At 39.1% G+C, this 16,671-nt stretch overlaps 1 protein-coding gene across 1 annotated transcript in view; it reads right to left on the bottom strand.

Moving 5' to 3' along the window:
* The window catches only part of LOC101852719 (serine/threonine-protein phosphatase 6 regulatory ankyrin repeat subunit A), a gene marked incomplete in the record, with an annotated part of 49,651 nt that overhangs the window by 18,770 nt on the left and 14,210 nt on the right, over positions 1-16,671 (bottom strand). The window contains 9 exon segments of the mRNA XM_013087111.2: positions 500-611; positions 1,665-1,805; positions 2,478-2,546; positions 2,940-3,092; positions 3,951-4,065; positions 4,945-5,023; positions 12,851-12,937; positions 14,528-14,731; positions 15,327-15,479. Coding sequence (XP_012942565.1) covers positions 500-611; positions 1,665-1,805; positions 2,478-2,546; positions 2,940-3,092; positions 3,951-4,065; positions 4,945-5,023; positions 12,851-12,937; positions 14,528-14,731; positions 15,327-15,479 — 1,113 coding nt within the window.

The raw sequence follows: 16,671 nt of genomic DNA on the forward strand, positions 1-16,671 counted from the left end.
GGAAAAAAAAAATTGCGCAACACCTCTTCGAAAATTTCGACTTACCGCATTTTCTCAGCTCTACAAGTCCTTATAATCCATAGGAATCAACACAAAACACATTTATGCAAGAATTTCACAAATTTAGTTGAATATTTTTCTTTGAAGGGCCTTTTTCTTATACCAGGCTCCGTGTTATTTACCCTTAGATCTAGCCTACATAGCGACAACAAAACAACGATTTTTGCAAGAATTTCACGGAGTTTCAATCGATATTGGCGCTCAGAGATTGAGGTTAGGTTTGTTTACTGGTTCTACTTCCTTTCGACAACTTAAAAAGTAGAAACTATGTTAAAAAGTGCACATTTGTTTCGGATTTCGCTCGGACTTCGTTGAGCCGCTCACAGCGGTCGAATGGATGCAGCGCAAAAACTCAGAGCCGGTGTCAGCGGCTGAATGGACGGAATCAGCTAACATTTGAATAAACAATGAAACAGAACTGTATCATTAGAACTCTTACCATTTCCAAGGAGAGTTTGTGCCCTTTGAGGGCTGCATAGTGAACTGCGTTGTAGCCATCATCATCTCGGATGCCCGGGCGAGCGTCGTGGTGTAGCAAGAGTTCCACCACCCTGTGAACAAGACCAAGCATTCTGCCACCCCTGACATGGAACACGACATGCACAACACATGCACAGAGGAAATCATTAAGACAGTTGATCTTGAGAGCTAGAGCAGTCACATAGTCACAGGCATATACAGAGTAAAGACTTAACTGTACAATGTTGTATCATTCTTTTACTTTGAGAACTCATGTGTATATAGAGAGAGTGTAAAACTTACTGAAAGATCTCACACTCCTTTTTAACTTTGAGCAGTCATATAAGCACAAGTGTATATCACGTAAATCCATAGCCATATGAGTTCACATTCTTCTTTTACAAAGTCCATCCAACGTTTCTTCAATCATTTTTGCTTGGCCAACATATCTTTTTGCTGGCATTCTTGTTTCAAGGAGTTTTACAGTTTCTTGGAACAGCAAGAAAGCTGTTTGGCCTGTTAGCACATTTACAACCTGCCTACCTATAAAATCAGATGTGATAGAAGAATGAAGCCCAGTGCAAAACTCTCAGCAACAAGAGAAGATCATCTTGCAACTGATAAAAGCTACAGAGCCTTTTACAACATACACACATCCAGACTCCCAAGATCAACAAACAGAAATGTTTATGCAACCTTTCATAAAAATAATAAACTTAAAACAGAAACTACTGTATTCAAAAAAACAAAACACTGAAGTCCTTTTCAAAGAAAGTTATAAAAACGAATTTTTTTGACTCTTTATAAATCAACATACACTGTTCATGAATACAAATTCTTAAGTCCTTGGCAAAATTAATTAAAATTACAAACTCCTCTCCCCACTCATCATTAAAGTTTAACAGTACTCAGGAACTTGATTGTGGTCAAACATAGCATATCATTATAACACACCAGCAAGACCGCTTTAACAATACTCAAAATACCTAGTACCTGAAAAAGTGACCAGCTCACAAGGCCACCTCTGAACGAAAAACAAATCCTGAGCAGACAAAAAAAAAGACTCAGAGACCACATAAAATGTTGTGGGATTCTGCAGGGTGATTAAGTACCAAAAAAGATGCAAAGCAGTAAGATGAGCATACTTAGCATCAATGTCATTTGAGGCAGCATAGTGTAGGGGAGTGCACCCTCGGCGGTCGGTCACATTCACATCACTCCCGGCTGTTAGCAAAATGAGGACATTCTGAAAGTGGCAATGGGCGGCTGCATAGTGTAGAGGAGTCCTGGGGAAAAAATCCAGAAAAATATTGTTATACTTTTTTAAATTTATTTTTATAAAGTCTGATACTCTACTTGACATAATAAGTCATTTCAAAGGCCAGTGCAAAAGTGTCCGCCTATGATGGTTATTTTTTTTTCAACAGGATCCTTGGTTGACAAAAAAGTATAAAAGAGAGCTATGGAGATCACAAAGTAAATGTAACAAAGCAGGAGGGGAGTTTCACACTCGATCTTAGTGAAATAGCTGATTACTTACTGTATATCGTTTCTGGGGTTTTTGCATGTTCTTTTCATTTTTTTTTAAAACAGTATGAAATTGGAATTCGAGTTGCCCTGTGTCTTAAGTGTATTCAGTTCCATGCATTAGAATCAAGACTGTGCCTTTTAAAATTAAAAAAGTTGGAGCGAGGCCTTTTTCCACAGCTGCTCCCTCTGTGCGGGGTTCCTCCCACTGCATTTAAGAGAGGCCCTTGCTTTGACCGCATTTTTATTAAATCTAAAAACAAATTAATTCAAATCTAATTTTACCAACTAGTTTTATTCTTCTTCAAACAGCAAGTATGATACGTAGCCACAGTGATTTACTTTTTTTCATTTGTTTCAAATTCGCTACAACGCAGGATAAATAACTTTAACAAGTTGAGAGAGTGTTAACTTCAACTAAAATTTTGTACCTTCCATCAGCGTCTTGTAGAGACAGGTTGCCTCCCTCATTCAACAAGTATTCAACACATTCAACCTTCCTGAAAAAACAAAAATAATATGTAATTATAACCACTTCTACAGAGTTATCAAAATCAGAAACCTATCAATAAACAAAAAGTAAAATTTTTAAGAGAATAAAAATGTCTTCAAACAATACTGAAACCATCAACATTTCAAAGCAAAACACTTTCTGTGACTCTTGAGTTCATTAAATGAAACTTGCCTGGTTCAGAAGTTTAATTGTTAATAGAGCCCGCTTATTCTGGATGGCTGTTTGGGTAAGTAAAGGGGAACATATTTACAAGACTCAGAAACAACAGAGAGCAAATTGAAGAAGTAAGGATTACCAGTAGCTCAGTATAATGATGCAACTTATTTTGGTTATAAAACAATAATAATGATACATCGTGAAAATAGATGGGTTCACCTACCCACTACAAGCTGCTCCATGTAGACAGGTTCTCCGAGCATCATCGGGGATGTTGATATCAAAGGCAGGCATAGATGATCTAAGTTTATTTACACAGTCAACATAGCCATTGAGGGCGGCAACATGGATGGGCAACATTCCCATGTAACCTCGTCTGTAGAAACAACACACATTTTTTTATAGGTGCCAGATGTTAGTAATGTATATGACAAAAGATTGTTGGACACTGTTACAGTGGAAAATTACTTGAAAGTTGAGGTGAATGCTGCTGTAGAAGGAATAAACATGTTTATTGAGAATTAAACAGGGTGCGTGCAGTGTTAAGCAGTCGTGGTACACTTCTTAACAACAGAAAGTCAGTTCTTTAGTGTACTTCCTTTTTTATTTTTATCTTAATTTGCATGATTTGTAAACCATTGCACTTCATCAAAGAGAAATATAGTCTCTTTTCACAAGTCACAAATTAAGTGGTGTCTTATATTATTTTCTTTATTTTTCGTCAACATAACTACATAAATTTAAACCAAAGCTTGTGGGTGGCCGGTGCTCTGGTACCCCTTTTTTCCTATCAAACATCTATTATCTTGATCTTTCCTCTTTCTTTTTTGTGTTTGTTACTCTTTTGTAACACCTCTGATCTTCAGCGCTAATATGATCTTAGTGTGCTACAAGTGCCGTCACACTCTTACTAAAACTAAGCAAAGCTTTATCGAAAGACATGTTATCAAGAACCTCCATTTTTCTTCAGGGAAGTACATACATTCTGCTTTGGCCCTGACAGACTGGGTTGAAACAGCCTGTTTCATAAATGATCTAAATTGTGTCAACAGGAGCATAAAACATTTACTACAAAACTACAATGCTAAGAAGTCCATAAAGACAGACAAATAGTGGCTGGGTCAAAGCAGCAGCCTCATGACAGAGCTAAAATGTGTTGATTGGGCCATAAAACATCTAACAATAGAAATAAAATGAAAAGGACAGTCATAAATACAGACAAACAACAACTCACTGAATCGGGTCAGCCCTGTGTTCAAGCAGAGTGTTGATGAGCAGTTCATGGCCGTAGCGTGCTGCCACGTGCAAAGGCGTGTTCCCTAGCCGATCACACGTGTTTACAAGACAACCTGGCACCAATGAACAAACACATTTCAGACACAATGCAGAAATTAAAGGAGTAAATAGTCACCATATACTTCACTTTTTAAAAATTCAAAAGGGAGGAAGCGGAGGAGGACCCTAATAATTGAGGTACTAATACCAATGATCATTATTGTAATAATAATCTCACTCATCCCATAGGAGTACCCAGTATGCTTTGCAACTAAATTTACATTAAGTTACACACACTATTCATCACTGTAAAAAATAACGTGAAATATATCAGAAAGTCCAGTAAACCTGTTTTCCCTTGCGCACTTCATGATATAAGACTGGGTCCATAGGAATGGAATCAAGATCCAAAGAACAACCAATAGAACCATAATATGCTTCTTAAAGAAGAAAAACTTTTAAAAAGCTAAACGACATGCGCACACATGTGTGCACGCACGCACACGACGAACACACATACACATATAAAAAAGAATTCACACAATTTTTCATAACTCCAAGTCAATGTCACCAGTACAAGGATTGAAAACTGGACACTTATCAAAACTGAACTGGACCTCTAATGAGAAGAGAAATATATTGTATCAAAAAATGTACTGTCAGTTTTGGAAAAGATGATTCTCAACCCTGAACTAAATTCTTAATAGTTAAGGACTTAACATATGAATTCATCAAGACAGAAAATTTGGAGGAAAAAAAACATGTCTATTGACTTGTAAAAGAGATGAACATATCTTCAAAATGCAGTACTGTTGTTACACTACAGACGAAAATGGGGGAATACAAAACCAAGCAATAAAATAAAAAGACCAATCACAGCAAATAATATCACACTTCACAACAAAACTCAAGCAGGGGATGGGTAAAAAAAGGAAAATAAACGTGCATCTCACCATGCTCAATTAAGCTCTGAGCGCGGGTAAATCTACCATGCAGGGCAGTCATATGGAGAGCTGAGCGTCCATCTTCACTCTGAAAAAATAACAGTTGAGTATAACGCTTGGCATGCGGAATACAAGATGATACGGGAGGGAAGGGGAAAGGCGGGGGAGAAGAGGGAGGAGAGGGATTACTTGGAGGAAGGAAGAGCATGATAGGGGGAGGGAGGTTACAGAAAGCAGATCAGCGATAAATGAGATGTCCATAAAGTGTTAGTTGGAATCAGAAGGGATGTGGAAAGGAAGAAGGTCAGATGTGGGTTGGATGAAAGTGGGATGCTGGTTACACGTAGATGGGAAGTAGGTGGGAATGGAGGTAGGAAGATGAGGGTTGGATGGACATGAGATAAACCAGGGAGATGAAAGCGTGATGTGGATTAGATGTCAGGACAATGGGAACTGGGCATAGGGCAGGACGTTAGCTGTGTGTAGGTGGAGCGTGGACAGGACAGTAATGGATGTAAATAGGTCTGTAACGACGCCATATAACAGAAATCTGTTACAGTCTATTCCTCCAAGTTTGTGCAAAGAAATGGCTGACCATATGTCCTGACCTCTATCTTGACATCAACATACAGAAACTCCTCTTATGTTCCAGGAGGAAAAGCTTCAAAACTATGAATGATGAATTGAATTCACAACCAACTCCTCCCTCCCACAAAGAAATGAACATACAGCTATGAGATATTGACAAGTCAATTGTCCTGCACGGCAGAACCAAAGAGTGTCCAGAGAAGATCATGAACAGGTTAATTAATATACAGATACGGATTGAGGCTTTTTTGAAGAGTCTGAAACACATAACTTTCAAAGGTAAAACATTTAACACTCTTTATTTGCTAAAAAAAAATGGCATTAACTCCAAACTTTACATCACCAAGCACTGAAAACAAAACAAACACCCAAAAACCCTGTACTTTGAAAGGAACCCAAATTCTGTTCTGAAAGCCAGGAATCACAGCAGCAATTGAGACAACATATTTGTCACGACGAGGCAGAATCAGGCGCTCGTCAATTTTTGGGCATCTGGAGTTATTCGTATCATCTTAAAGCTTGCTCATTTAACCATCTTTTGATGAAAAAAATACAAGCTTATCTTGAATAGAAGTCGAGATATTTGCAATTGAAAGAGATCGGGGGCGCGTGGTTTCAGAGGTAAAATTAGCGAGAAAGTGGGCGCCAAAGTTTGGTGATTTCCAAAGCTTGAGAGTCCTTGAAAAATGAAAATTCATATTTGATGTGCCTTTAATTTAATCAATGTTTTAGGGTAAAATCCACACAAAAATATGTTTTTAAACAGACATAAAAGGTGTTGAGCCAAAAAACAAAAATTAGAAAAAAAATTGCCAAACTGGCAGAAAAATGCCCTTTTCTTCAATTTCATTATTCTGACGAGCACCTGATTTCACCACGCTGCCTCACATATTACACACATGAACAGATGACACTATTTTCAACATACACATTCATAAGAAAGCAAAGCTACACAAAAAGTTGTTTGTCCAAGGAGAATCCACTAAATCTTTTCCTTTGCACTTCTTTTGTCAGTGCATTGCCTCGATTTTGACAGGACTTTTTTGATTTTCCTGTATTTCTAATCATACTCAAGACTCCAAAAAAGGCTGAAAGCCCACCTAAGCCACATTACACAACGGCTGACGGCCTTGACTATGGCTAGGCTGAGACTGCTCTGCTTCTTTTAGGAGCATCCAAAACATGTGCAGGATGGCGTGACAACCGTAACAACAACAACAAAACTAATTTCCTATGACAGGATGACAAAAAGCACCACAGCTACACCATGACAGGATGACTGACAACTGTAACAACAACTGCATATGACAGGATGCCAGACAACAACAACAATAACAGTCATAACTAAACAAGACAGGATGAATGACAACAGTAACAATAATAATGATTCTGCATGTGACAGGATGAGTGGCACCAGTGATGATACCATGGAAATCTATGCGACATTGATGACAACCGTCATTCTCAAATGTCAAACCACAGAGCAGAAGAGTTCAGCAGCATCAGCAAACAGTCAACACAAAAATAATGACTAACATGATAGCAGAAAAGACCCCAAAACCCCAAGGTCTCCAATAAACCCTTTTCCTTTCATCAGTCTATTTTGAATAGCCATGAACATGTGAAATATTTATGGCGCTCGCGACTACATAAGGTCATATGAACGCCAGAAAATTAGAGGAGTTACAAGAGAGTAACAAACACAAAAAAGAAGGAGGGGAGATAAAGACAACAGATGTTTGATAGGAAAGAAGAAGCAAACCAAAACCAGAGCACCCGCCAACCACCCACAAATCTGCTATCATTCACAACTGACAATAATGAACAACATGTCCCAGCAATAAGACTGTGAAGGAGATGTCAGTGACTCAGGTGGAACTTGTGGCTTTAGAAAGGTTTGTCAACAGAGAAAACAAAATCTGACATACACTTGTTTTTTTTAAATAAAGAAAGTAAAAGACTACACTTAAAATGCTTTCCACAGATCTGCTCGTCCATTTAGAGACCATCAGTGCCCACACACATGCATTAACACTTGAGCAGAAGTCAGAGACAGACATATCCACAGTGTGATAAGAGACTGAGTTCGCAAGTCATGACTGCATACCACGACAAATGGCGCACACAACATAACAGGAGAAACTGCATGCTGGACAACAAATAGCAACCACAGGCAACGATGCAACAAGTCTCAATCCTGACGTGTGTGTGTGTGTGTGTGTGTGTGTGTGTGTGTGTGTGTGTGTGTGTGTGTGTGTGTGTGTGAGTGTGTGTGTGCATGTGTGAGAGAATGTATATTTCGGTGATTGTGTATTAGAGTATGTGTGTGTGAGTATGTGTGTGTGTGTGAGTGTGTGTGTGGGAGTGTGTGTGTGTGTGTGTTTATGTCTGTGTGTGTGTGTACAAAGTCCAGAGGATGAAAAGTGAGGTCAACGGAACTTCACGTACAATCATCAACACTTTTCCTGTAGTCAGAGTCTGCGCCTTTTCCTATTTCATAAACAATGCAAACGAAAGCTATGTTCCAATTGCCACAGTCTACTTAGAGAGGCAAGGTCAAGGTTCAAGGCTTTACCCATGAGAAAAAAAACGTATAGATTCATCAGCAGCAGGACTAGGTAAAGTCAACGGGCAAACTCACTGAAAAAGCGCACACTCGGTACAAGTGTTAAATACGGCGTGCTAACGTATACACCACCACCATCACAAAACACATGCAGTGGATGGGCTTCAGCACTAGAGTCCCTCACTCACACCGTCGCCAAGTGTAATCATAAATCTGAAACTAGTTAGCCAATCTGATATTGCTCTCTCCTCATTCAAAGTCAAGGCAATTTTGTTTTTCCAATGAAATGTTGATCTTTCTTCATTTCATTTAAGAGGAATATTTGCCTCCCAAATTATTAGGGTCTCCTAGCTCTACCTCTAAGGAAGATTTTTTTTTTCCAACTAAGGTAAGGACATATCCCCATTCTATCATACAGGTAGTTTTTTCCCCCCAATATTGAACTAGTTTCTCTTTATTCTATCATGCTGGAAATTTGGGGTGAGGAGCCCTGGACTAAAAGAGGAACATCCAACATCAAACTAAAGCAAGGACAAGGATCCAGCATGCAGGAGACACGCATTCGGAACCTACTGGACAGTGAGCGGGAGCCGTGGATTTTACCATTTGGTGGGAACACAAGCCCAGGGCTCTTCCCATCCTGGAAGGGAGGGCGGGTTTTGCATATGAAAAAATTCAAGGCCAAATGAACAGAGCGAGAGCAAACAAACAAATTCATGATCTAAGAACTGTCAAAATTATTTTGTTCGCTTTCACTGTTACAGGTGAAAATTTAAAGTTTTTCACTGGCAATATGATGAAAGCAAACAAAAAATAAATTTAAGGTTAGAAAAAAATTACCTCAAATCAGAAAGTTATTCAAATGTATAAGGGTACTTCTTATTTAAAAAATCTAAAAAAAAAAAAAAAAAGATGAGGAAGACACAAAGTGATGACATACAATCACAGCCTGAAACACACAAGGCCGCATACAATTTGTCAACATCAACACATCACATACACATTGCAGAGATCACACACAAAGACCAAAAGTGCAGTGATTAAAGACGAGCCATAGAGACGTCAAAAGGAAGCAGTGATTGAAATGTGGCCAGACCGCTGTACACTTTCCATATTATAATATTGTAAATCTTCAATAAATTCTCACAAAGCATTTCAAACCAAATAAAAGAACCCAGCTGCTGAATGTGTATATATTCCTCTGGTTTGTGCATTTCCACAAATATGCAGTCCCACTGGTCATCTGAAGACAGTGTTTTAACTCAGTTTCCATCAAATATGTCACACCACAACAAAATGTCTGACATTAAACTGATGCAATTCAGACATTTAACCATAACCACAAAAAAAGGCAAGATTCCACTTTTAACACTGAATACTATATAAGCATCAAAGCAATATGTAGTAAGCAACTAAAAAGTAGTTTTAAAAGCAACAACAAAGATAACAATGGCAAGGCAACAACAGTGTGTCCTTTCAACAGCTACAACCTCCCAAACTGATTCATCCCTTTCTCCAGCATGCAAAAAAACACCTTTTAAGACGCTGAGGCATTCCTGTTCAGTCAACTTTGAAGACTGCTGTGTTCCATTAGAGTACTTGTTTAACTGTGCTATCAACATTTTAGTCTGGTAAGAACCAGCGTACTTAATCTTTTTTCACTTTGAAGAGACAATATGCACATGTAGAATAAACAACAGATGATTTGAGTTTGAGTAAAGAGAAGAACATCCCCACAATAACAGTCATTTTGTGCAAGGAAGACGCAAGATAGACTGAAACAACAGAGGGAAAGATAAAGAAGTTGGACCTAGCGGTGGTGCCCTTCATCAACTCGCAATAGATGATTCGCTGCCTATTTTTATTTTATGGCAAAGTTCACATCAGCTGGTGTGTACTTAGCATCTCATGCCATACAAACAAGTGTGTAACAAGTGAGCCAAGAAATGGATGGCTGAGAGTGCATACATTTGATACATAGCTACTATTCTAAAAACAAGACTGATTAAAAACCCATAATCAGACACCCCCGCCCCCAAACACCCTCGCATAAAACACACACAAAAAAACAAATTTCTGTACTAAACAGAACCTTTACATCACAGACAGATTAATCAGCAGCATGACAGCAAGAACTCATGTGTCAGAACTGGGGGGGGGGGGGGGGGGGGGGGTGTTAGCTTTTCCTACTTTCCTCACAGAGCTAAATGGTTTCCAGCTATCATTCTACCTAAAAAATTTATGTAAGGTGGCATAGGGAAATCAGGCGCTCATCAGAATACTAAAATCAAAGAAGCGAGCATTTTTCTGCTCACTTGACAATTTTTGTTGATTTTTTATATTTTTTCGCTCAACACCTTTGGTGTCCATTTGAAAACACATTTATGTGCGGACATTATAGAAAAACAATAAAGAGCACAAAAAAATGTAATTCTGTAGTTTCCAAGGACTCTCAAGCCTTGGAAGTCACCTAACGTTGGCAGCTATTGTCTTTATAATTTTACCTCTGAAGCCATGCAAGCCCCACCTCCTTCAATTGCAAATACAGTTGAACCTGCCTTAACAGAAACCTGTATAAAACGGAAACCTGTCTTAATGGAACGTCCCCGCTCCCCCCTTTACACATTCCTCTTTAATTACCTGTAAAAAACGGAAACCTGTCCAACGCGGAAACAAAAAGAAAAATCCGCTCCCTTCCAAGGGTTTCACCTGTCTAAGACAGAAAATGCTTTGCCCGCTCAGCCCTGATTTAAAACAAAACTGGCAAGTTTGGTTCCGCCGGCTCTAAACTTAACGCTATGGCCATTTTGCTGGGCGAGGAAGGAGAGTAGGGGTACAATTTGGGGGTAGATGTTGCCCCATCATGTGAGCCCTGAGTGATGCAAATGATCATGGTAGTGTGGGTGTGAAATCTCACGACTGCCCTTGCGAGTGCTCGAGTTGTGAGCCACTACGGAAACTTTCCTGGGTAGCCAGAAGCCAGAGATGTGAAATTAGATTGACCAATGCCTGCCGCCCTGATCATACGGCCAGCCGAGAAAAGAGTTCCTCGAATCGTTGTTAAATGATAGCAGTGAGGGGTGGCATTGGTTGACTGTGCTTGTTACGCCAATGGATGGGGCTAAGGGTGGAAGCAAAGGAGATGTTCAAACGTTTGTTTTTAATAGATCAGAGGTCCTATGAAAGGCAAGCACTGGTGGTAATTGGATAAGTAAGACTGACTCATGTCATTATCAGACAGGATAGCAACTGAGAGGGATGAAGTTTTGACCATTGCTTGCCGATCGGACAAGTGACCCTTGATCCCACCAGCTGGGCCTTTGAAACCCCCGTCCATCTCTCCCCTGAATCCCCTATCTAAGACAGAAAATGGTTCAGACGGAATTTTTTTCTGGCTCCTTTGCAATTCCGTCTTACACAGGTTTGACGGTATCTTGACTTCTATTTAAGACAGATGGGTATTTTTTTCACAGTAAACATGATAAATAAACAAGCTTTAAGATCATACGACTAACTCCATGTGTTAAAATACTGACGAGCGCCTGATTTCATTGCGACGAGACACATTTTTTTTTTTATCCCACTACTAACAAATTCCACGGATTGAGCTCCACAAGCTAGTGGGGCAAGGCTGTTATATTAGCTTCCTATAATAAGAAGAGTGTTCATCTACACACTAAAAATCTGATGTTTGCTGTTTGTATTAAATCAGTGACCAGACTTCGAGAAGAGTACTGGAGTGCACAAGTGTTAGTGTGTGTGCTTGAGTGAGTGTGTGTGTACTATACATCATTTTGTAGTAAGTAAACTCTTATTTGATTATCATCATCATCATGAAAACAATTATTTAGTTCTTTCTTAAATTATTATTTTCCACAACATAATAAAACTGCCTTCTACAAATTTTTTTTTTCTCCAAATGTGGTACGTATACCACACACACACATAAAAAAAAATCAAAATAACAAAATCCACACCGGAACCAAAACCAGAGTAGAGAATCTACAAATAGTTCATCCATTCCTGTGTGGCTCTGGTGGTCAAATGGTCAATGAGCTTCAGTTCACAAATGATAAAAAATATATTTGACACAACATTAATGATAATGTGAGTAGCCACTGGAGTATGTCCTAAAGCAAGACACGATAAATCTCACTCAAATTTGGGACGCTGCACTCTAAGTACAAGAAATGAAGGCTTATTTTTTGTCTGAAATTGTGTATGAAATGACTTGGCATAACATCTAAACTATTTTGTGTATTCATAATTCACAATACTATTAGCTAAATGATCCCCAATTGGAAGAATAAAAAGTGTTTTCCAGTTTCTTTTTTTATAAACATTCCAAAGCTAAATCTGTAAACTAATTTTCCAACAGCATCGTTCATTGAATAGCTATCATGCAAAACATATACTTTCCAATATTTGAATAAATTTGAGAAATCTCCCCAAGTACTTCACAGATCCTGTCCACACTCAGTATGCCAGCAGGATCCTCTTGAAAGCCAATGATATCAATATCAGTTTGTCCAAACACAGGAGAGAATCAATGTCAAACTGAACATTTCTTATCCATACATGACCAGTCTAGTCTGTTCCCCGATCCAATGTCTTATTTCCTTTTCTTCCAGGCAAATCAATAAAATACTCTCCCTCCTCAGCCTGGAAGTACCCATTAGGTATATTCCTTAAAAAAACTTGAGAAATGAGAAAGGAGGAAGGAACCAACTTCTCATTTCACACTGGGTCAGAGACACTTACCTGAGCTTTGGTATTTGCTCCTTCAGATACAAGAATTTCCAGACATATGCTCCCATGTGTGGATGCAGAAGCGAAATGAAGAGGTGTCTGGAGGAGATAAAAATGAAAAGACCAATTGAGAAAATATTTGGTGGACCAGCATGATGAGTAAAAAAAAAAAATTAAAACCCATGTATTTTTAACACGTAAACTGGAACCACAATACAAATCGCTTCACTTCAGACTAACCTGAATTCAGACCTGCAAAAAAACCATTCAATGTTTTTTTCAGAATGCTCCTGTTCCTATACCCCAACAAAAGCTTGACCTCCTTTCCTTACTTCGATGTTTCATGGATCCCCAGTCCACTGTACTTTAATTAAATTGTGTCCTATCCTGATCTCAACATTTTGACATACTTCATAAAGATATGCTCAGTGGGGAAAAAGGGAGACAAAAATAGAGACCAAAAAATACTGATGCCATGACAATATATTCCTGCAAAAATAGTTGATAGTTCTACGTTAGACACAAACATTTTCCAACTCGGACTGATGCACTTTAAAAAACACACAATTCAACAAAACTCCAAATCCCACAGAATGCCCACACAAGCTCAAGTCATCGTTTTAATTACTTTCTGGTCAGTTGCAAGGAAACAGAAAACTTCATATACACTCATAAAATTCTAACACCTTAATATAAAAATTCTAAGACATATTCACTGACAAAAACCCACATTTCATCACACATATTCATATTGTCACAAAAATCACATACATCTATTCTGAAACTTTCTAAAAAATTAATCAATGGTCGTCACAAATTCATATTCAATCACAAACTCCTATATTTTATATCCCACAAGCTCCATTAGCAAAAATCAAAATTAAAATTTTCACACTCAGCTCTTAACATGCTGTTGTCAAATTAGTCAAATCTGTCACTGACAACCCAACCACATATTTTTTTAACGCAAGGGGGAAAGTGGGAAGTGGCCGTCTGTACAGGTGGTTGTCTTGGGCAGGTGTTCGTCAGCATAGGTTCGACTGTATTTAGGCAATTTATTTTGCACGATGCAGAGTGGCATGCTTTCTACAATCAGCAAAAGGAGACTAAAATATCTCCGTAATGCAAACAGAAACATAAAAGCGGACCTAATGACAACTGTGTTGCAGGGCAAAATAGAGGCAAGGACAAATAAGGGAAGACCTCCTACATCATACATGGAAAACAGGAAATTCAGAAATGGTTTTTTAAGAATACATTGAAGCAGAGGCTAGGGAAGATAGAAGCCTGTTGTGGAAAGGAGTGGGGCACCAACATAAAAACATGGTTATGGTGATAGGTGAAAGGTTTGTTAGTTTGTTTGAGGAAGGAGAAGCTCATCGACATACTAATGGTCATTTAGTGATGAGAAACAGTAAGACAGACAGATAGAAACAACAGAGGAAAAGTAATGAGGTAGGACCTACCAGTAGCGCTCTCCAACCACCCGCCAGGTGAAAGGTGACAGGTTGCACAATAACATCTATAGGCCAATAAAAACAGAATAGAATTACAAAAAACTGAACAGAAGTAGAAGAAGCAGCCCATTCCAAAGCGTCCACCAAATACCCTCATATTAATGAGGCTCCAATCCAATTCTGACCGTTCAGTGCAACACAAAGACACACAGAGTAGCACCAGGGTTCTTACCATGCCCTTATTATTGATGGAGTTCACTGCTGCCGAATACTCTAACAACTTGCTGACCACTACATCCTGTCCATTGAGACATGCAATGTGTAGAGGCGTGTTGCCGTGGATATTGACTGCATCCACCTCGACCCCCAACTCGAGTAAAAGCCGAACAACAGAAATCTGGCCGCTAGCCGCGGCAGTGTGCAGAGGTGTGAACATCTGGGGACAGAACACATAACAAATAAAGCTGTACACGCAATAAGAATTAAAAAATGACGAAGAATACAAATTTATTCGTTCATCCCTTCTCCCAAAAAAACATACCTGGGACTGGATAGCATACTCCATTTGAAAATAAATTTCAGGAATAAAACGTGTGTTTAAATTTTAAAAAGAATCTTCCATGACATCTCTTTAATTTTAAAGATTATGAAACTCTCTCTCCCTCTCTCCCAAACAAACACAAACAAACATACACACAAATAAACACACACACTCCCCCACGCAAACCCCAATACACAATATCAGAGTGAACACCATTTGATCACAATGACAGAGTAAGTGAGCCATAAGCTTGTCTCATTCACTTCCAAATGACTCCAGGATTTTTATCTCACTGAAGTCTTGAACATAAGCATGAAGAAGAGAACATAATCATGCAGTTAACAAGCATTTTCAGAACGAAAAAGATTCCACAATAATCTTTTCCTACTCCCATGACCCACCAACCCAGCTGGCAACCCTCTCCTCTCTTTCCACAATCTCTCTAACCCTAGCCCCCCTCCTTCCCCACCTTTTACCACAGAACACTCACCATTTTGTCCCTGCAGTTGAGCTCGGCACCGTGATCCACCAGAATCTTGACCACCTCCACATGGCCCATGTATGCAGCCCAGTGGATGGCCCGCCGGTCCTTTTTGTCATAGGCATTGATGGTAGCACCTTTGTCGATCAACAGGCTCACCATCTAAGGAAGAAAATAACACGTATAGAGGTAACTACCACAATAGTACGGCATCATCATCATCAAAGCTTCTCTCACCCTGCATCAGGGTAGATGCCACTAAAAAACACTTTCCACCTTAAGTACGGCATCAAAGAAAGAAAAGAATGCCTCTTTTTTTAAACTAAACTAACACATAATGTATACTACAGCATCTCAGCTGTTTAGTTTTCAAGGTTAGCCTTGGACAAGTTTGGTTTACCAGCAAGGAAAAGAAAATCATTCTTGTTTGGAACCAAGCCTAACCCTATTTTGTCAAAAGAAGCAATCATTCATATATGCAAGCACTTTGGGGCACCATTAGTCCTTTTTCCTTTTTCTCGCACGTCGGCACATTCAGAACAGATGTCCCTATTATTACCGATTTTAAAGGCTTCACTTTAGTTACAACTTTCTTTTATGGAATACTCAGATTCACAAACTTTAAGGTCGGGCCCAAGGAATTTGTTATATGCGAGTTTCACTGTATAAATTACACCAGAAGTGACTGTCATGGTTAAGTTTTTGGGTTTTTTTCACTTAGAAATTTAGAGTAGACTAATTTAATCACAAAAAACACCAATTTGGTATCAGAATAGAAAAAGGAAGAGACAGAGAGGGGAAAAGGAATGAGATAGAGAGAGAGACAGAGAGAGAGAGAGAGAGAGAGAGAGAGAGAGAGAGAGAGAGAGAGAGAGAGAGAGAGAGAGAGAGAGAGAAATACCCTATTGATAACTCTGATACAAAAGACAAGGGAGAAGAGGTTTAAAAAACTCCCTAATGAGAGCCATAAGAAAATGTGAAAAAACAAACACACAAGACTGTGTACCTCTTTGTGCCCGTTAAAAGCAGCATGGTGAAGGCTAGTGCGGCCTGCCCGGTCAGAGACATTGACATTGGTCAGCAGTGGCACCAGGTATTCAGCACAGCGCACAGCATTGTTAGCAGCTGCCACATGGAGTGGCGTCTGCCAGTTTTTGTCCCTGGCGTTAACATCGGCTTGATGGCGGAGCAGCGTCTCCACCGTGTCCTGAACAAAACAAAATACAGGCTTCATTGCTTCAATTTTTTTTTTCCCACCAAGTATTTTAGTTTTAACTCAAAGCCCTATAAACATAAGCACATTATTTTGAAGGCACTTTTGTTTTGAGTCGTTTAAAGGCTTGCTTTTTGTCAT

This window comes from Aplysia californica, unplaced genomic scaffold (genome assembly GCF_000002075.1).
Source record: "Aplysia californica isolate F4 #8 unplaced genomic scaffold, AplCal3.0 scaffold00547, whole genome shotgun sequence".
In the NCBI taxonomy this organism is placed as follows: Eukaryota; Metazoa; Mollusca; class Gastropoda; order Aplysiida; family Aplysiidae; genus Aplysia; species Aplysia californica.